The sequence below is a fragment of the Brassica napus genome, chromosome A9 (genome assembly GCF_020379485.1).
Source record: "Brassica napus cultivar Da-Ae chromosome A9, Da-Ae, whole genome shotgun sequence".
Lineage (NCBI taxonomy): Eukaryota > Viridiplantae > Streptophyta > Magnoliopsida > Brassicales > Brassicaceae > Brassica > Brassica napus.
In genome coordinates, this window is record NC_063442.1 from 6,563,633 (window position 1) to 6,584,873 (window position 21,241).

General features: G+C 31.4%; 3 protein-coding genes across 3 annotated transcripts; all 3 read right to left on the bottom strand.

Annotated features, from left to right (window-relative positions):
- Positions 1-3,596: 3,596 nt before the first annotated feature.
- Positions 3,597-6,971, bottom strand: LOC106398765 (protein WUSCHEL-like). Its single transcript, XM_022691697.2, has 3 exons — positions 5,028-6,971; positions 4,260-4,351; positions 3,597-4,156 (listed from the first exon to the last, which is right to left on the bottom strand). The coding sequence occupies exons 1-3, from the start codon at positions 5,530-5,532 to the stop codon at positions 3,818-3,820; spliced, it is 936 nt and encodes a 311-aa protein (XP_022547418.2). The 5' UTR covers positions 5,533-6,971; the 3' UTR covers positions 3,597-3,817.
- Positions 6,972-7,281: 310 nt separating this feature from the next.
- LOC125577999 lies at positions 7,282-9,272 on the bottom strand. Its single transcript, XM_048740227.1, is given in 3 exon segments — positions 7,282-8,968; positions 8,970-9,048; positions 9,266-9,272. Coding segments are annotated over 3 exon segments (300 nt in total). The 3' UTR covers positions 7,282-8,754.
- A 7,830-nt stretch (positions 9,273-17,102) lies between these two features.
- Positions 17,103-20,282, bottom strand: LOC125577786. Its single transcript, XM_048739631.1, has one exon. It carries the CDS (start codon positions 20,274-20,276, stop codon positions 17,451-17,453), a length of 2,826 nt encoding a protein of 941 aa, XP_048595588.1. The 5' UTR covers positions 20,277-20,282; the 3' UTR covers positions 17,103-17,450.
- Between the last annotated feature and the right edge of the window lie 959 nt (positions 20,283-21,241).

Here is a 21,241-nt window from a genome sequence, read left to right on the forward strand (position 1 = left end):
TTGTTTCTCCTCCAGGAGCAGAGATTCGTGGTTTGACAGCGTGGTCCATGTAGTTGTTGCGCAGACTGTGAAACCATCGGATTCTTGGGTTACTAAGGTGAAATCGGCCTTCCAACGTTTGGTTAGAGTGGCTTCACCGTTTGCCTCTCTCGATGGAATCCCGTCTATCAAAGCTTTAGACACAATAACTCTCGTTTCTTCTACAGTTTGGAAAAATCATTTGGTGCCCTTTTTCATGGTTGACCTCTATCTCCAGCAAAAATCTTCGCTGGTCTAAATCATATATGGGGGAAGAATGGAAACATTTCAGTTAAGCAACATTCTCAGCCGTCGTGTTTGATTTTTATTCCTTGCACAGTTACTCGTCAAATGACGTGGGTTTATAGCATTCAGCCGATTGTTCTTTCGCAGCTATGATTTGGCATCCTTCAATTAAATTATCTGAGATGAAGCTTGTTCATGCTCCGGTATGGGTATTCTTCAAAAAAATCCATTTGAATTGTGGTATATTCTCAGTTTTAGCACTATGGCTTCGGCGATGGGATTTCGGTGCACTCCGAGTAACCCGGCTTGAAGTCATATACGATTGGAGTAGCAATCTAGGATTTTTCTGAAAGAGCTGTAAAGAAAGTAACCGAGAAGAACTGAGGTGTTACTGAGCTTAGGCCGGCAACGAAGAAACTTGCAAACTACGAAAAGGCCCTGGGGGCTTCTACGGCGACGGTGGTGAAGTTGGTTGCCAAAAAGGATGAACTTGCACCGAGTCTGAATATTGAACAAGCCCGTCTGAGAAAAACCCGGGAGAAGGAGGTCGCTTTGGCAAAACAATGCGTTTAAGCCGAAATGAGATCAAAATTGGTAGCTTGTTTTCGGAAAGCTTCGCATGTACATGGCCAATCAACAAGTTGTGCACAAAAAAAATTATCCTTCTTAGTTAGGCTCGAGGTACGAAAAAATGCCTTGACAAGATGATTACTAAGGGCCTTGGAGTTTAGAGGAGGTGATGGACCAACTGAGTCGAGATGAAGCCAAATATGATACGGAATATGAGGAGATGGAGGTTGATGATCTTGAAGATGGTGATTCGCTTTATCTCCTTTATCACGTACTATGATTGTAGAGGTTCCAACTCAGACTCGTGCTAGTACTGATCAGCAAATCAGATTAAAGTTGGCTCAAACCAAGGATCTTCAAGAAAAGACTATGGTCAAAGACCTAGTTCAGGAAAACAACGATTACCAAGATATTGACCAGCTACTGAGAAAAGGATTGACCAAAGATATTAGCAGTTTAACTTCCTTGTAATGATTTATGTCTTTTTCGTTTTAATGGTGTTTTAGCCCGCTTGAACGTTTTATTGACTTTAATAAATTTGTTTATGCGATAAGTAATCTGTTTTTAGACTATATCTCAAAAACTTAGGAAAAACTGATAGTATATGGCTATAAATGTCAACTAAGTGCCCATAAACAATGTTGTTGAAATCTCCTAAAACCACTCTTGGATACCTTCGGTAATAATCCATTCTGAGCAAATTTATCATTCTACTCCATTGTCTTTGACTAATGGTCCGGTTTGGATGCCCATAAATACAGTTAAGACAAAATTTATTAGTTCCATCATCAATATATACATCAGTGTGATAAAATGTAGGAAAGAATGGAAAACTACACAGTATCCTGCTAAAAAATAGCTAAATCTCCATTTAAATCATGGGTTAGGGAGACAACAAAAATGTGAGGAAAGTGAAGTTCTTCTCCTAATTTAGCAACACAACTATCTTGATTCTTTAGTTTCTACGAAGAATATGATATTGATATTTGATACTATTTTTAAACAAGTTTTATGACAAAAAGTAACTAATCAGAATCATTATTCTTACTGGCGTCATCTTAGTTCACGCAGCTCGAAGAAACCCTATGTTTTAAGAATAAAGTAATTAACATTTCGACAAAAAAATAAAATAAAGTAATCCATTAAATAACTGAAGTGAAACAGTGATCATGTATATACATACACTCGATGAAGTTATAAACTGAATTAAAATGAGACAGTTTGGTGACAAATCATTGATTAGCATCATTAACTTTCCGTTTTTACGATAAGGACAAAAACATAAGGGGAAAAAAAGCATGCTTCACCAACATTATTTTCGAACAATTCAAGGGCATACGAGATCCAAAAGCTTCATCTAATCATCTACATGTATAGTTACGATTAAATACAAAACTGACACAACTACACAATTTTAATTTCAAAGGATCATAAATCTTTATATCATCAAATTTTCTTATATATGATTTACCTTCATTTCCTATTTAGTATAAATATAAAAGTAATGAAGACAATCAAGTTCATATATGTACTTTGCTTTCACTAAATAAACCGGTATATGACATAACTAAGAAAAAACGGGATGAAACAGATTAAATGTGAAGGTTTAATTCATACGACATAACAAAAACGATCATTGATCACGATTATAAGATACAAGGATCTGGCTAAGAGAGCAAGCCCTAAAAGCACTCCAGCTCCTATTTATAATAAAGATCTCTAACATAGAAGAAAAAATAAAAATAAGTTTTTGTTCTAATGTGTTCTTCTATAATAGAAGCAAATGTAACAATCTTCTATTATAGATGGAATATATTGAAGTAAAAACTTCATTTCTATTTTTTCCTCTAATTTAAAGATCTATATATAAAAATAGGCTGGAGATAGTCTAACAGGTGTCGTTTACATGATTTAGCAAAGCATTATTAGATTGTAATATGCCTAGGATGTTATATATGGGATTTAAGCCCAACCCTATTCTAGCACTAACCTATACTTTTACTCTTAATAGTTTATACATGAATGGGCTAAGCCACGGTTAACTTATTTCATAATATTTCAAAAATACAAATAAACAATATTAACTTGTGAGTTAGATAAATATAGTAATTTTACAGTTTTGGTAGAAAAATTCGTTTTAGTTGGAAAAACTTTTTTTGTGATTTTGGTAAAAAATTTGATAACGTAATTTTGTGGTTTATACAGAAAAAAATTCAATTTTACAGTTTTGGTAAAAAAATGATTTTATGGTTTAATATAAAATTTTGATTTGGAAAGAAAACAATATTTTGCATTTTGTCGAAAAAAAATCGATTTTACAGTTTTAGTGAAAAAAACTAGGTTTTTGTTGTTTTGGCAAAAACTAGAGTGTTGCAGTTCTGGGGTGAAAATTTCATTTAATGGTTTTGTGAGGAAAACTCTGTTTTGAATAATCAAACAAATTTTAAAATTTAATATGCATAAAATATTATATAAAATGGTGTGAAGCAAAATCAACAGGCTAAAACTTAACTCTGTACAGCTCATGGACTAATTATGTTTAGTCCTATTTTTGCCGTGTCTCAAAAATCAGGGTTAGGGTTAAAAAAATTGATACATGGTTAAGAGTTAAGATTAACCATGTTAGGTTAGCCCATTTTAACATAACGAAATATGCCTATAATGAATAAAATCATGTGATGCATGATCTCGTTGAAATACATATCTGCCGTTTGTTTCATGCCTCCGGATCTTTTTGAAGTTCTTATTTGTAAATACTTATATCTATTGAAATAGACTCCAGGTTCATAGTAATAAAAGTTTAACGTCTTACATTAAAAAGAAAAGGAGAAAAACGCACTCAATGAAAGCTTAACCGGGGGAGGCGATATTAGTAATTACAAATAACTAAACTACGTACGAGATATATCATTATTAGATGATTATTGCATCATTAGTCAGCAGCGAAACATAAGAGAGAGAGATAAAGATGGCGAAAGGGAGTTTAATCCGGTGAGACGCCTGCGTAGGAGTTTAAACATAACTTGAGAGAAGCACAAGAGCCTCTACCATAATAATCACGACCGTCCGATTGTCCGTACTTCAAAAAGGCACCACCACCGCCGTTGATGTTATCCTCACCGTGCATAGGGAAGAGGGAAAGTGTACGACTATGTTCCAGATAAGCATCGCCACCATATTCTTCTTCTTCATGATCTTCCAGTCCAGACAGAGGCTTTGGTCTATCGAAGAAGTTGTAAGCTGGAGCTGAGTAATGATGATTATGATCCATGTTTGTCCATCCTCCACTTACGTTGTTGTAGCTCACTGAATAATCTTGTTCCTTCATCAAAAAAATCAAGTTTCACTAAATGTAAATAGAATTTATATATTCAGATATGCAGGATATTTTTGAATTAAATGACTTAAAACAGTTTCAGACGTACCATAGATCCATAGAGATGGCTACTCATGTAGCCATTAGAAGAAGCATTAAGAGCACCATATTCAGCGCCTGAACTTGCATGATTTAAATTCCCTTCAAACATATATATACGGTTTTGTAAGAATAAATTAATATGTATGTATATGTTTCCACACCGTCTACTTAATATGTAGAGAAATTGTAAAAACATAAAATAGGCTATTTTCTACAAAACCCAGATCCCTAATATTTTTATCAATCGCAACACGTGAAGCTAGTTTCCATGACACAACAAAGAAACCGTTCTCCAGATCAAATCTGGTTTTCCCAAATCAAGATCCATAACTTCACACATACGTCATTATATATACATATATCTATCAAAAGTATACAGATATCTATCAAAATATATCATATATACATGAAAATCTATTTTGGTTTAGTTTTTTTTTACGGCTGGTTTAGGTTCTTATTCTTCTTTGTTTTGCTATCTACATGTAATAGCTCGGGTGTAAATTTATCTACACTTGGAAAATCAACTGAATAAATTCATTGAAAAATAACATTTCAAGAATTTTGTAATAAACTTTATGTATACGTAATTACATATACATATGTATCATGACTCATTTATACATATATGTAACATGTAAATCTTCTTAGGTTCCTGCATTTTATTTGCTTATTCATATAATAGCTAGTGGTGTAAATGATTCATAGTACGTAGTGTAAACTGAAAAGACATCAAAGTCAGAAAAAAAAATAACACATAGATAAAGAAATTAGTCACCGTTCTGAAAGTTGGGATAAGATATGTTCTGATGAAGGAGATGATTTTCTTGGTCAAGCTTAATATTGACCGAAGCAGGCCTATGCATGGTAACACCATGATGATGGTGCTGAAGAAGAGGATGATGGTTATGATGATAATGGTCGTTGGCCATCATAACCGAGTTGGGGGATGAAGTTGTTGGTGTGGTCATGGTTGTGCCGTTGAATCTCTTCTTCTGTCGCTCGCGAGCCTTATGGTTCTGGAACCAGTAAAAGACGTTCTTACCCTCGATCTTTCCGTACTGTCTCAGCCGTGCAGAGATCTTCTGGATCTGGTCGGCTGTTGGTGACCGAACTCCGTTGTTGTAGTAGAGATCTTTGAGGATTCTGATCTGCTCCGTCGTTGGTGTCCATCTTGTGCTCGTTTGGCGACATGGGTAACCACCAGAGCCGGACTTATTGTTGTTACCGCTCTCTTGGTCGGTTTGTTGATGGTGATGGTGATGATGTTGCGGTTGCTCCATTTCAAGATCAAGATGAAGAATAGATCGGAAGAATACAGTGATCTAGAGAGAGAGAGTGAACTTTTACTTTACCAAGAAAAGAACTTAAGCAAAAGAGATTTTAGGTTTTGTATGTGGGGGAGATATAGAAAATAGTGTGGAAGGTGTTGAGTTATATATACACAGATGGGGACCAAATAGAAGCTTTGCAAAATTTAGAAAACCAGTTATTCAATATTATTCTTTTAAGCTTGAAAATTTGATTTCTCACACTAAAATCAGTTATTCAAGTATTAATATGGTATAATGAAAAGTTGGTGACTATGTGTTTCAAAAAAACAGTGTTTCAAAAAAAAAAAAAAAAGTTGGTGACTATATAAGATTTTCTATCACTAACATATATGACCTAAAAAATTTGTATATGTAAGAAAAAAGTGTGATACAAAAGTGAGTAGATGACAGAATATGTTCATTTGGATTAAAGTTCGAATAAAATTTTATATTTAGAAAGAAGATTGTTTAATAAATAGTTTTTTTATTTACTAAACATTACTTTGATCAGCATGATCAGAGTTGATCAGAGTTAATTACTTAGTACTATTAAGCAGGATAAGCTGAAGGTATGTAGTTAGAATTTTGTATTTTCTCGTATTATTTGTAAAGAATTAATTATATTCTTTATATAATAAAAGAACTGGAACTACTCTTGGGGAATTTAATTGATTTAGTGAAAATAAATGCTTGTTTTATAAATATTGTGGGGATCGAATCAGAGGATATCTGGTGGAGAAGGATTGAAAGGGACAGAGAAGTTAGAAATAAACATGAAAAAGGAAAGGGACAAATGAGGAAATAAGAAAGGTGAGGGCATCATCGGTATTTACATAGACGAAAAACAAACTCAATTCTTTCTTTTTTCAATGTCTCTGCCTCTTCTAATTATTACTTCACCAGCTTTAAGTGTTATGTATCTATTGTATACGTATGAAAGATATTTTTCCATACAAACACATTTAAATAAACAAAAGTTATCGTAGGATGGGACGATTTTTATTTTTATTTTTGGAGTATGAATGATAAAGTGATGAATTCTGTTTGATAATTCGTTAGGGTAGTTATTTCTCCACTGTTTAAGTTTGATCGTGTCTCCATATATGGTCATGATAACAAGCAAAATTTCGAGCTTTAGTTTCTTACTACGTTTGAAGAAGATTTTTGTTATTTAAAAAAAATATAAATTTTTGTTGTGGAACTTTAAATATGAAATTTTGAGTAGTAAAACTTCACAAATGTCACTATTTAAAATTTCAAATTTGAAGTTTCAAATTTTTATTTGCATTTGGTCTTTACAATTACTTATTACATTTGTGATTTTTAAATATTTTGTCGTTTTATATTCTTAATCCTTAACAAATTATAACTCATAAATATTTCAAATTTGCTTTTATAAATTTAAATTTTACAAATAAAATTAAATTAAAAATAATAATTTAAAAATTTAAAACTATATTTAGAAAAACAATATTGCAAAAGAAACTTAACAAACGCAATAATTAATTATATGTAGGAGTATTAAGAAAATAGTTTTATAGAAAAATGTGATATTTTACTTGTAAATATTTAACTATGTATTTCTATATAAAATTTATTTTTAGTGTAACTATTAATCAATATTGCTATATTATTTTTTATATGTGCTATTTATTTATAAAGTTTTATGAATTTAAATTAATTATAATAAATATAAGAACCATAGCATAAAATATAAATATTTTTGAAATTAAGTTTGAAGTTTTGATTTTGGAAAAAAACTATCTTTAAACCTCAAATATGAAGTTTTGCAAATTTAAAAATAGAGTGTTGTTTTAGAAATGCTCTTAGTCTACCGGTTTGACTAAAAATTTATTAATGATCCTACACTAGAATGTCTAGGATTCAAACCCTAAAAAAAGCAAAACTATGTATATCATGGAAAAAAAAATTACAAGACATCTTAGCATTGTGCAAGGAATATTGTTTGGCGTGGATGTTAAAAGTCGGCTGAAAATGGTATAATCAAACGTGAATTCTCATATGAGATATATTTTTATATATTGTAATATCATAATTAACTAGATGCTAAATGAGTTTTGTTTTTCAGACTTAATCACAGATCTTCGATTTAAAAAAATATGAATGATTAAAGATCAAGACTATATAATGATCAATGACAACCATCATGTGAACAATTAACGAAATCACCATAGTGAAAATAGTTGTTTTGTACAAAATGTAAAACAAACATATCACTAGACAATAGCTATACTATTGGTTGTATATGTACCGCTGATCTTTTCAATAGATTATTATCTATCAAATATAGTGTGTAGAACAAAGTGTGACTGATGTAGTTATGAAAATGTTAAGTATTCCATCCCCCGTAGTAATTCAAGCATACACTATATTAACAATTTATATTTTTCGTTAAAGTTTCAAGAGATTTGTTTCAGTATAGGTTGTTGGTTAATGAATATGACCTTTTCAGTTGAAAAGGAACAATACCCAACTCTCATACAATCTCACTGTTCTACCAAATAGCAATTTGATTATAAAAGATACTGGGAGATTTTTTGGTTAAAGTAAAAGTTGACGAATTATTCGATTTTCATATGAGCTAAAAGTTCTATGGGAAACGGGATCTAAAGTCTAAAGATACGGTCGACTAGAATTCGCTCATATAAAATTAAAATTTAGAAATCGGATCTCAAAAGTTGCTAGGCTAGATATATAGTATAGTTGTTTGTATAGATCCCATGATTTCTCGGATTCACGAGCAATATACAGAACGTGCAAAGAAATACCATATGAACAACCAAACTGTTAGACCAGTTAAATAACTATTACTTTGAAAATGAGATTGCATATCGAAGTTTTAGAATCTTTTAGGGAGTTGCCTAACCAAACTAACTGATCCTACATAAACCCGGTTAATGAAAAATTCCGCTCCTTTCTGTTTGAGTAGTTAAATTTATATTGTGGACTAATGAAATACATCATACATTATAAGTCATGACTAATCATGTATTATAGCGACCTTTTGCAAGAGATTTGTATAAATTACAAACATATTTTAACAGTCACTTAAACGAGTTTTATACGATTTCTGAACTTTCTTACGAATAATTAAACAGTTCAACGAACTACGCAATATACTAAGTTATTAACTCTATATGGATTGTGAATATCACGTTGAAAATGTTGTTATTAATAATTATACATGCATATGCAGTATATATCTACACAAGCAACTACATATATCCTATGAGTGCGTACGGTAACGAGCATGCTGTGAGAAACAGAGGATCTTAAATTGCGCATCACGATCTCTGTTATTGTCGTAAAGTGCTGTTGAAGAGGCAGGAGGGCTAAAGACTCAGAGCTTTTGTAACTCATGTCTACGTGGCCCCTAAAACCCACTTGCAGAGATTTCATTTTCATTAGGGCATCATTAGTTTGTTTGTACTTTTGCCCTAATTTCATGAAAACATTTATAATAATCTTTTGTTAAAAATTAATTATTTGATTTCCCGGAAATTAATGGGAAGATATATAGGGTTTGGAACATGCATGGCCCCTCTACGGTCCGAGCTTTATATTCAGTCTGTCATATGTTATTCGCTGTTTACACTTTACCTTACACTGTTTATATTTAGTGCATTTATTGAAACTTTAATTAGCTCGACGTACCATTAGGCTTCCAATGTTACAAACCGACCCGCCATGCATCGCATTTAAGAATAACAAAAATCTCTACATATACCATATATCTATACGTTTTTATAATTGTTAAAACCGCACTGCAGTTAAACCGCTTGTCCTGCACCACTCAAATCGCAGTTACTATTCGGAGCCTTAGTCTCAGTTGGTGTGTATTGATTTTCAGTAATTCATGACTTGCTTATCACGCTTTTAAAATGTATACATACACTCTACAAAATTTTATCTATCGCTTCATATTCAATGTTCTGTTTACATTTACATCCTGAGATACAAAAATATAACTAGATCTAAACTAGTATTAATTATATCCTAATTTTAAAATAACATTTTTTGAAATATAACAAAATAATAAGAAGTATAAGTATTATATGAACTCAAACTACCATAATTAAACATATATACGTGATAAATACAGAGTACATTTCTGCGTTCGTATATCAAGTGGGGTTTTTTCTTAAAATTATATCAAGTGGAGTTTGCTTACTTATGTTTTATAAATATTTAAGAAAAACACGTTTTACAAAAGAATCATCACTAGTTATATTTAGAGTTTAACTTGAGTAATTGGATGATAGAGTAAAACAATTATCTTAAGCAAAAAAAAAAAAAAACTTGAGTAATTCGGATTATTTTTTGTTTGTACTGCATTTACTTTTCTTTGTGAAATCATTAATTAATTTAATACGGTAATTTGTTGTATGCGTACAACATGATTCTATAGAATTCATGATCGGTCTAGAATATATAGCAGCGAGAAGAGCTAAAATGAATGTTTTCAAAAATAAAATTAAAAAAGAGTGAAAGATAGAGATACATAGAAAGAGAGAGTGGCGGAAGGAATTTCACTGTCGAATAAAGAGCACGCTCTTCGATAACGTAAATGCAATATAAACAATAAATGAAGTGAATTCATGAGAGTTAGTTCAGGATCATCATCATCATATATCTCTATTCAAACACACACCCCGTACTACATATGGAAGAATCAATGATGATATGCTTTTACATGCATATATATGCTTAGACATGGTTTAAAAGATGGAATATTACATCATATAAACAAGTATGTCTCTAGTTATAAGCTTCTTGTTTTGGATAGGGAAGTACCTTTCACCCACAACTGCACCAATTACATTGGTGGTTGAGACTATTTATTATCGCTCTCTCAATGTCTCTCTACCGCTTTATTGATTATACGGACTCAGAAATGTTCATAGAATATTCAACCCACATGACGTTCCATACACCTCGTGATGTATAGTGGTACATAATTCACATAAAGTAGAACTGTGTTTCCTATCAATTTAACCTATTTGTTTTCTGAACGAATTCTACATAATTGCTCTTGAACTAATTCTGCAAAATTGCGTAACAAAAGAAATCTCCTTTTAATAGGATATATATATATGCATATATATGTACCACTAACACTAGTGACTTTCTACATCTAGTATCCACGAGTAAGACTAGTATTTAACACTGGCTAAGCAAAAGTTTTAGTAATCTTTTTGGTGTTATAACACGAAAGACAGAATTTATTTAGGAAAGGGGACAAGGGGTTATAAGTTATAACTAACATGGGGACAAGGGGTTATAAGTTATAACTAACATTATTATATGTAAATATTTTAGCAAAAAAAAAACATTATTATATGCATGTACATTTTTTTCCAGGAAGGAATAGTATAAAAGAATGAGTTTTTAAAAAAAAAAGGATAAAAGAAGAGCGAAAGAAAATCATAGTGTTAGTAATTTCCTAGAAAGTTAGAGAAGTGTAATCATTGCCTTCGACTGAGTTAAAGATGAAAAAAAGTGAGGAGAGAGATTTTATTTTTACTTCACTTATGATTATTTTGATTGATAGGGTTTTCTGAATAAAGAAAAATTAATAAAATAGCTCCGGATTCATATTTTTTAGAAACCTGTGGACTTCATTATCAATGATATTGCCTTTTTATAAAAAGGTATGTACTTAAAAACTCAAAACCTCACAAAGAGAAAAAAGAGTTGAGGAGGATGTTATCCGATACTATAATTTAATGGAAATGAATATTTCCTCCGTTTTATTAAGTTTGATGTTTTAAAAAAAAATTATAAAGATAGATTTTTTATTTTTTCTATGAAAAATTGTGATCTTAAAAAAAATTTATTTATTTTATTGATTATTATTGGTTACAAATTATTAAAATAAAATAAAAATTACAAAAAACGATACATTTGTTATAGTGATTTAATGTGTTTTCTTAATATATATAAAAACACTAAAAAATCTATATTTGTGAAAAGGAGGTAGTATATTTTAAAACTAGAATTGAATGTGTTTTAAAATTAGAAAAAATTAGCGTTATTGAATGATGTGTTTATTAGGTAGAATTTGAAACACACTAAAACTCATGTTATTCAATTTCTATTGAATTTTATTTATGGTAAATTCTAATGGATTTAATGTATTTTTAATTAAAATGAAAGCAAACAAATTTGTTTTTTTTTTGTTCATATTTTGTTCAGGAAACGTTACCAAAATCAACAAGTTTATTTTTTCCAAACAAAATCAATAACATACTATAAAATTCAGGGGTCGTTATTTGGAATGATAAATGGTCAAGATCACTTCAACAGAAGACAGATCAATACTTTGTGATGGGATAATATCAAAAGGTCTTTTGTATGTTGTGTGCACATACACACCCAAACAGATCCCTTTTATCCAAATCAACAACAGCACATCAAAAGCTGCTCATTTTGATTCCCTTTTCTTACGGGTAATCATTTTCTCATCCTCTCTTCTCTCTCCCCTATCAATCCCAACACATAATACTAATAATAATTTTTAACTAAAAGCAGAATAAAGATCCAGAAATTTAAATTAAAAAACTTGTCCAACTATTCGAAAACTATAAAATATAATTAATTACATGATTTAAAATAAACTAAAATTATATTTAAATAATTACTATAAAATATTGCCATGTTATGATATTGATTTTGAGAGTTTTTATAATAAATGCTAGTACGTTTACATTAACTTTTTTTTTGTCGGCCCTATATACTTATATCATCGATTTTTAGTAAAACTGTAGGATACATAAAATTTTAGAAAGTAAACTGGTATGATGATGATGTTTAAAAAGAAGGAATAGGGATTTGAGAGTAGAGAAGATCACTCCATAGCTCATATATAACACATCGGCGCTTTTCAATTGATATAAAGTGACATACTCGATAGAGGCCAAAACTTTTTTCTTCCCTCTTTCTATTGATTTTAACAAAGAGATCCTTAGATCCATAAACCCACGTGTTATTTCATTATGTCGCTCTCTGTTTTCTTCATTTCAACTGTGCAACTTGTATTTCTTTTATTACAGTGTGCAACTTATTTTTTTGATTATCGACCCCTTATTTGAAAGAATGTTAAATTAATTCAATCAAAAATACTTTTTAGAACAAGTGTTGCGATTCTTAGAAGAAATCAAAACCAAACTAGATTTACATCACATTAGAATTTTAACGGAAAGAGAACCATGTTTCTGTGACCTTTTGATAAGCTGGTGACTCTCGATGGTTCATGCTGGTGATGCGTTTTTGAACGTACTTATCTATGATTCTTATAAGAACCGAGGCTGAGTTAGGCGTCTCACCAAATCTTCTTCCATTACGTTCCTTCAATACAACATATAATGTCGTCTAAAATCGTAAGAGAACTAGTTCGATCTTTTGTCTAGATTTTCGGTGAGGAGAGGAATGATCTCTTCCCATACATGAGTGTAAGCCGTGGATAATTATAAGTTATTTCACCGAAAACCGGAACAAAAGATCTTAAGCCCATACCACCCATTTTTATAAGTTATTTCGTTTTATATTATAAATAATTTTAGCAAAAAAATTGTTTTATAATATAATTAGTTTTAACATTTCAATGCAATTTTTATATATTGAATAGTATATGACCAATTAAGTTATATATTTTTTTATAATTGGTTGAAATCATATATTAAATAATGTTTTTAATAAGTAATCACTATAGATAATTACTCCTTCTGTTCCTTAATATTACATATTATAGAAAAAAAATTTGTTTTAAAAAGATTCATTTTTTACATTTTCAAGACATATTTTATTAACTTATTGCAAATTTCAAAAAATTTAAGTGCACTTACTGAATTGTTATTGGTTTAAAATTATGAAACAAAGATAAACACAAAAAATATGTAAATTTAATGTGTTTTAATAAAATGTGAAACATTAAGAAACATAAGGAGTATATTTTTAACTAAAATTATCTACATCTGCGGCTTAAAACAAAAGAGATTTAAAACAGAGGAAGTATCTTTTTGAACACGCTCATAGGTTATATTCTAGTATATAATAAAGTATTTTTTTGCATGAACATGAATTTTTCAAAATAATTAAAGGGAACTGAAATTTCGGGTTTGTAGCATATTTGATCAGGGACGGACGGAGGAGAGGAGTGGGTGTGGCACTTGTCCTACACTCTTTTTTTTTCTTTTCTTAATAGTAAATAAAACTTATTTTTTTTTAACTTGGTTTAAGTTAAATTAATAAAAAAATAAGAAAAGTGCTCCACCCAATTAAAACAAAAGATTGCTCCACTCAATCAAAACAAAACAAAAATGTTTTAGTCCAATTACAAATAAAATTTATATGCTCCAGCCCATATAATTAACCTAATATTTTTTAGTTGAAGTTGAATGTTACGAGTCCTATGTCTATTTTCTTTTGTAAAAAAAAAATATTTCTATTAAATAGCACAAACCTTTGTACTGGAATATGGTATTGACATTAATTATAGTTATTAATTTAACAATTGAACATTGTTGAATCCATTAAAATTACTTCTTTAGATTCTCTTCTAAGTAATATTATCTATCATTTCTAATAGTTTACCATATATTTAATTTTAGCTAAATTATTCACTTACTTTTCACTGTTTACCGTATTTGAAATACTATTATAGTTATTTTTATTAAGTGTTTATGGAACAATATTTTAAGAAACAATGTCAATCTACATTGAAAACCAATGTCAATAGTATAATATAAGTTTCTTAATTATATATATTTTTTATGTTTTTGGTTTGTTCTATACTTTTAGTTTATTTTGAGCTTTTATATATATGACTATGTTATATTTTGAAAAAAATTATTATATTGGATATAATAAATATAATTATGTGCCCCAGTCTAAATAAATTTCTGGATCCGCCCCTGTATTTGATATGTGTTTTGTGCTTATATTATAAAAGTTTCAATCCAGTAAATGATATTCACAAAAACATATAAAGATGAGAATTATTACTTGGTCTTTTATCAAAAAAATGATTACTTGTTCAAATCAATTATCGACTACATGCCTATGCTACATGCTGCCTTGGTTATAACGAAATTCTTTTGTTACGTCAGTTGGAAATGACAAGGAAGAAGAAAAAACAATATATAGAATAAGGAAAATTGGTTATAATTAAAGAAGTATAGTGTATTTAAAAAAATATACATAAAACCTTGACGTCAACATAAATAAAAATTGCTTGGAAACATGAATAGCAGTTTAAAAAAAAAATATAGTATATTTTTAATAATTTCATTAATATAATTACATTAATTTTTTTTTCAATATTTCATTCAGTTTAACAGTTTCATTAATTATATTACATTAACAATACATCACATCATTAATTATATTACCATAATAATAATACAAATTTTATTTATTAGTTAATCAATATTTACTTTGTTCTAATTATATTACCATAATAATTAATTGTTATGGTAATTATAATAGTGCAAAAAAGTTTTTATGTGTGGATTTTGAATTGGGTCTTTCTGGGTCTGGATGAGCTCGGTTCTGATGTATAAGAACCTAAAAATATCTAAATAACAAATGTATGTAAAATGGGTTCTGATATTTGTACCAAAAATTATCATATTACCCCATTCGTCTAGATCTTTTGAATACAATTAAATATATTACGACTCATCTAAAAAATATAACATTATTTATAAAAAAAATCAATATATAAAAATGCAAAAATCAATACCACGCGAGTGCGCATATCAATCTCTACTCAATTTTAACTTTAGAGTTCAGATTTGTACTCCTTAAGAGCCGTGCTCAAGTGGTAAATCAAAAGGGTATTCTCTTAGGACATCTTAATTTCACTCAAACTTTTATTCCAAAATAGAGTAAAATAAAATATAAAGTAAAAAATACTCTAACCATACTCTATTTATCACTCTATAAAAAAGTCTGGTTTACTCTATAAATAGAATAATCTACTTTTTATGTGTTCATTACTTCATTAGTGAATGAAAAATAGAATAAAGTTAAAATATTTTTATTCTATTTCTCTATTTTGGAAAAAAACTGAGTTTTAGTTTGGAGTTGCTCTTACATGTTATTTCAGATTACTATTGTCATATAGTTAAAACTGTTCTATATTTTGTACTAGGATCGGCCCGCCCTACGGGCGGGTTGTGAATTATAAAATAATCTTGAAACTAAAATTATAAGTATAATAAACTTTGGTTGTTCATAGGTTTCATGTTATTATGGTTATCGGAGGGGGGGGGGGGGTGCTCGGGAGTTTGATGGTTTGTCCGAGTTTTGTTATATGTTGTTAAGTATTAGGTAGATACATGAAACTTAGATTATTAGAGTATGGGCAAAGGAATAACAAATGAACATATACTATGTTTTTTATATTAACAAATCCCAGGAATTTCTTATAATTTTTGTTATATGTATGGTATTTATAGTTTTATATATGTGTGTTATAAAAATATATGCCGTAGGGTATTATTAAAATTATATTTATCATTTTTATCGAAATTTTTTAATAATAAAACTTTTCTGAGTGTTTCAAAAAAGACAAAACTTGCTATTTTATTATTAAAAGCTAAGTATAACATAATGAGAAAAACGAATAGATAATAAATTTAATCTTTAGATATGGTCTGAATATTTTCTGACCTTTCTTATTTATGTTTAATGTACAATAATTGTTAAAAATACACAAATAAAGTTTTACTTTGGCTTTGGAAACAATAATTTCATAATTTTAAGGGTTTTAGAACATTTATTTTTTTGAATTTTTTTCTTCAACCTGTCCTACATATATTTTGATTTACTTGTACCACCTATATTTTCAAATATATATATATATATATATATATATAAATAATCAATTTTGAAAAATGGTCATAATCGTATTTGCATAATATTGTTATTTTCTTGAACAAAATAGTTATTAACAAATTACGTAGTGTGGTTAAAATTCTATATTATAGTTGTCTTTGGATGTCATATGATAATTCATATCATATGATATGTACTTTGACATTTTTCTTTTTAAAAATTAATACAAATTCGGAATTAACTGTAGGTTTCAATACTTGTTATGCAATTTCTAAATTAAGATATTTAAGTATTTTTATATGGTCTATTATTTAATTATATGGTCTATTAAATGAGATTTTATTTCCATATGATTTTATAATCATTTATTTCTTGTTATAACAAAATAAAGTTAAATCACTGATCACAAATTTTTAAGGTAAGATTTTTTTATATCTTGGGTCCCTACCAATGTTGTCTTTCACGGCTGTTATTAAATATTTTTATGTTGTTGATTTAAAGTTTTCAGAGTAACTACATGATGTGATACTGTTCTTCTATATTTTATTTAGTTTTATTTTTGATGTGTATTTATTTGATTAAGATTGTTTTTTTCTACTCTATTATTGTTTTATTGTTTGAAATAATCTAATTGTTTTTCTACTCTATTATTATTTTATTGTTTGAACTAATCTTTTTTCATGGTAAACTAAAATGTTGTGGTTTGGAATAGATTTTTCTATTAGTATAGCTTGAACTATTAATTTTACTATATTTATATGAAGAGAAAAAATTAACTGCAAGCATATAAACCCAAATCAGAGGATATAGGATAAACATTAGGTGCTGACGATGTTTTGAGTAAGTGTAAGAAGGTCACATACTAAATGACTGTATGCCATGAGATTAAACTGTTATTAAAATTTTAAAAATAAGATTGAGATAGCAGAATAACTTGTCCACTTCGATGCTTACGCTGTGTCTCCCCGTTCACTGAGATAAATGAGTCGTCCGATATGCAATGAAATTACGACAATTATTCACTGCAATCAAACTTGGGTATATAAAAATGTATAAAGTAAATGTGTAGCTCTAACCTCGGTCATCCGGACGTCTTTAAAGATTTCTTTGTATACAATATTAGTAACTCCGTCTTCACCGCCCATGTCGGAAGTCTCGTCTAAAATCTTAAGCCCATTCGGAGTTGTTACTCGAGACATGGCAACGTATAACTGACCATGAGTAAAAACAGGGCGAGGAAGATATAAAGCAACTTGGTTTAGGCTTTGGCCCTGGCTCTTGTTGATCGTCATGGCGTAGCACAGTCTGATCGGGAATTGCCTTCGATTAAAGGTGAAGGGATGCATGGTATCAGTGGGACTAAGTTGTATCCTAGGGATCAAAACTTCTTCTCCAACATCTGTCCCAGTCATAATTCTCGCTTTAACAACCCTGTTACCTAGGCGAGTAACCACCATTCTTGTACCATTGCACAGACCTTGATCCTGATTAAGATTGCGCAGCATCATCACCGGAGCTCCAACTTTGAGGCACAATCTGTGGTTAGGGAGGCCCGGAAACTCAAGTGAGTTGAGGTACTCTGACGGGTAGTGGGTGGTCCAATCATCGTCTGGCGTAGCTTCTAACTCCACTGAATCGGAACTCAAATACTCTCTAGCCTGTGATGGGATCTTAGAGAGGAGATAAGCGTTCACCTCATGTACGGTATTATTGGTAGGTGTCAGCACGGCCCTCTCTTTTAGGTAGTCCTTATCCCGGTAGTTTTGGAGGAAGTTAGGATATGCAGCATGCGCCAAAGCTTCGTGTGGTGTCTCTGAGCGAGATATCAAGAACCTTTTGTCCACAATAATCTGATTCCCTTCCTCATGTTTTGGTTTATTCGACGGCAAGGCGTCAGCTTCCCCATCTCCGACTTGTAGAATCCATTTTGCGAAGTCCTTATCTTCTTGCCGCAGCCGCATGTTGATGGATAAGGTGAATACTCGGGCCATTTTCCATAGATATGATTTGCTGATGGATGCGAGTACAGTGTCTGGCCTTTTTCCGTGTGGAATAACTGGCAAAATCTGTCGGAAATCCCCGCCGAGAAGCACCGTTTTGCCACCAAAGGGCTGTGTGCTAGCTTCTGGATTCTCATGCGTTAACAAATCTCTGAAGGAACGATCCAAGGTTTCAAAAGCGTGCCGGTGTGCCATCGGAGCTTCGTCCCATATTATTAGATCTGCCTTGGATATCAATGCAGCTAAACTCGACCCTTTGTGTATTTCACACATTGAACGATCATCTAGATTCAGAGGTAGTTTGAACCGAGAGTGAGCTGTCCTTCCTCCCGGGAGCAGCAACGCTGCGATGCCAGCTGTAGCAACCGGTATAACTACTTTTCCAACTGACCTAAGCCTTGCGATAATAGTTCTGTATAGGTATGTCTTTCCTGTTCCTCCTGCACCTGAGACAAAAATTAACTGGCCCAAACGTTCGTCTACTGACTTCAGTATAGCAGCATATACTTTCTGCTGATCAATATTCATCGCTGAGAACAATACCCTATGCGTCTCCTTCTCCTTTTCAACATCATACATCAGCTCCTGCCGCAAAACTTGGTTGTTTACCTCTGATAGTATTGAATTGTCTGGCCGAGGCAACTCATCATAGTCTGCTAGAGACTGGTTATGCTCTTTTAAATGTTTTTCAACCTCGAGCAGTGTATACTGCTTTAACTGCTCATCTTGTAAGTCGAGTCCTGGAAATCGAAACTCCTTTCGTTTCATGTACAGTATGTCCTCTGCTAGAAACATCCAAGTATGCTCCCAAAGCTTGAGTGGGTCTACAACTTGACAATAAACCAAGATAAGCACAAACAACCTTCTCAGCTGCCGTCCGGTGGCCCATGAAGATGGCTCCTCTATTGCTTCATGCCACTCTTTATCATCATCAAGCAATCCTCGTGCATAGCACGCTTCTTTGAATTTCTTATAAACCACATCTCCTACCGTGTATAACACGTCATAACCTCTAGGACCTTTAACAACATTTAGCAGCATCCTTAAGAAGTATCTATCACCAGATGCTGGACTGACATACACGACTCTCCCAATAGCTTCCCCTTGCAACCTGGGTGTCCATACCTTGTCGTTAGAATGGTAAACAAACCTTGAAGGAAATTCAACATATGTCAGCTCCCTAGCTTCTTCGTATGTGTCGCATGCCTCAAAAAACGCTGTTAACATTGACTTATCAATATTTTCTCGGTATACCACCTTTGATAAGTCAGAAGTTTCGTCAAACACCATCACATGCTGACCTGGTAGATGTACGGGAAGCTTCACAACATTGGGCAGATTATAGTGTATGGGAAAAGCGAACAACCTCCATGAACCTTCGCAGGCTGATATGTACCGACACTCCAGAAAATTGTTGATCTCATTAGTCGTGTCTGGCTCGTTCTTGTGTATAACGACAGTTGCTCTATCAACGCCTTTCGTTATGTATTTGAAAAGATATTTTATTGCACTGGTTCTGCAACACCATTCAACGTTGATGTGGGCTTGGTATTTTTTCAGCAGACTAAGATTATGAGGCACAACGAAACGATTATCCACCTCGATATCACCCTTGATTACAAAATCTCCAGTACCAGCTCTCCTTCTATAAACAACAAATCCATATTTGTCAATTCTTGTTTGATCCGAAGAAGGTTTAGGAAAACTCTTAGTACACTCTCCCTTTTCCATGCATGGCGATTTGGGTCGCAACTTACCACACGGGCCATGAATCATATGCCGCTCTACCAGTTCAAACCCCTCTTTATCAACTTCTCTATCGGGAAACTCAGCTGAGATGTATTCATCAATCATCGCAGCGGTTACTTCCTTCTTTATTCCTTTCAACCATAGTAATATATGGGCATGGGGCAAACCTCGTTTCTGAAACTCAATGGTGTAGACAGCTACAATAATGATGGAAGACGTATATTAGATGATAACATATATAAGAAATCATTCTGATATAATTAATTACTATCAAAATATGTGCTGGTATTCAAACGTAGCAAAAGAGATAACAAAGCTAACAACCCGTAGGCGGGAAAATGTATCGAATTCTATATGCATCTAATTATCGATGCTTGGGAGGAAGATTAGCAATAGAGATGAAGTGGCCGGGCATTCAAATTTTACTCCTATTATTTTCCACCAAATATATCCATAGTGTGATATATATACTCCTACATACCGAATTATTTGTATTTAATTTAGCATCTTGGTACTGTATAGTTTTAGTATTTTCTTATATTTTCTGTTTCTTTTTCCTGAGAAACTGTATTATTTTGACTATTATTCCCGCTCTATGTTGTGGTCTTAAACTTTGTGGTTTTACAAATATAAAATGTTTGTTGAATTATATTTATATATATCTATATATATATACATAGCTTAGTGATGTCTCAGCACTCAAACTAACTTTTGAAATCCTTATACTTTATAATATAGTAAATTGTATTAATTACAAACTTACTTTGAATAATGCAGATGTGAATTGAAAATAATTAAATAACATTCTCTTATGGGTGGGTAACATAATGAAAATAGTAGGATCTTTACCTGCGTCTAGCTTGGGGAAGAATTCTCCCTTTTTGAAGTCTGCCATCATCTCATCAAGCTTTATTTTGAAAATTCGACATTCAAGGTCAGGTCGGTTATTAGCGGAGTCACCTCCATACGCATCAAGATGATTACTGAGTTCCACCCAATTAGGATTCGCGGTGACGGTGATAAAGAGATGAGGATTCCCATACCAACGGCATATTGCCATCGCGTCTTGA

Excerpts from the sequence above, each read along its gene's own strand:
- LOC106398765 (XM_022691697.2), bottom strand. The coding sequence starts at position 5,532 with ATGGAGCAACCGCAACATCATCACCATCACCATCAACAAACCGACCAA. Across the intron at positions 4,352-5,027 it reads TTATCCCAACTTTCAGAACG|GGAATTTAAATCATGCAAGT; the intron begins GTGACTAATTTC and ends ATATGTTTGAAG. Across the intron at positions 4,157-4,259 it reads GCCATCTCTATGGATCTATG|GAACAAGATTATTCAGTGAG; the intron begins GTACGTCTGAAA and ends TTTTTGATGAAG.
- LOC125577786 (XM_048739631.1), bottom strand. The coding sequence starts at position 20,276 with ATGATTGATGAATACATCTCAGCTGAGTTTCCCGATAGAGAAGTTGAT.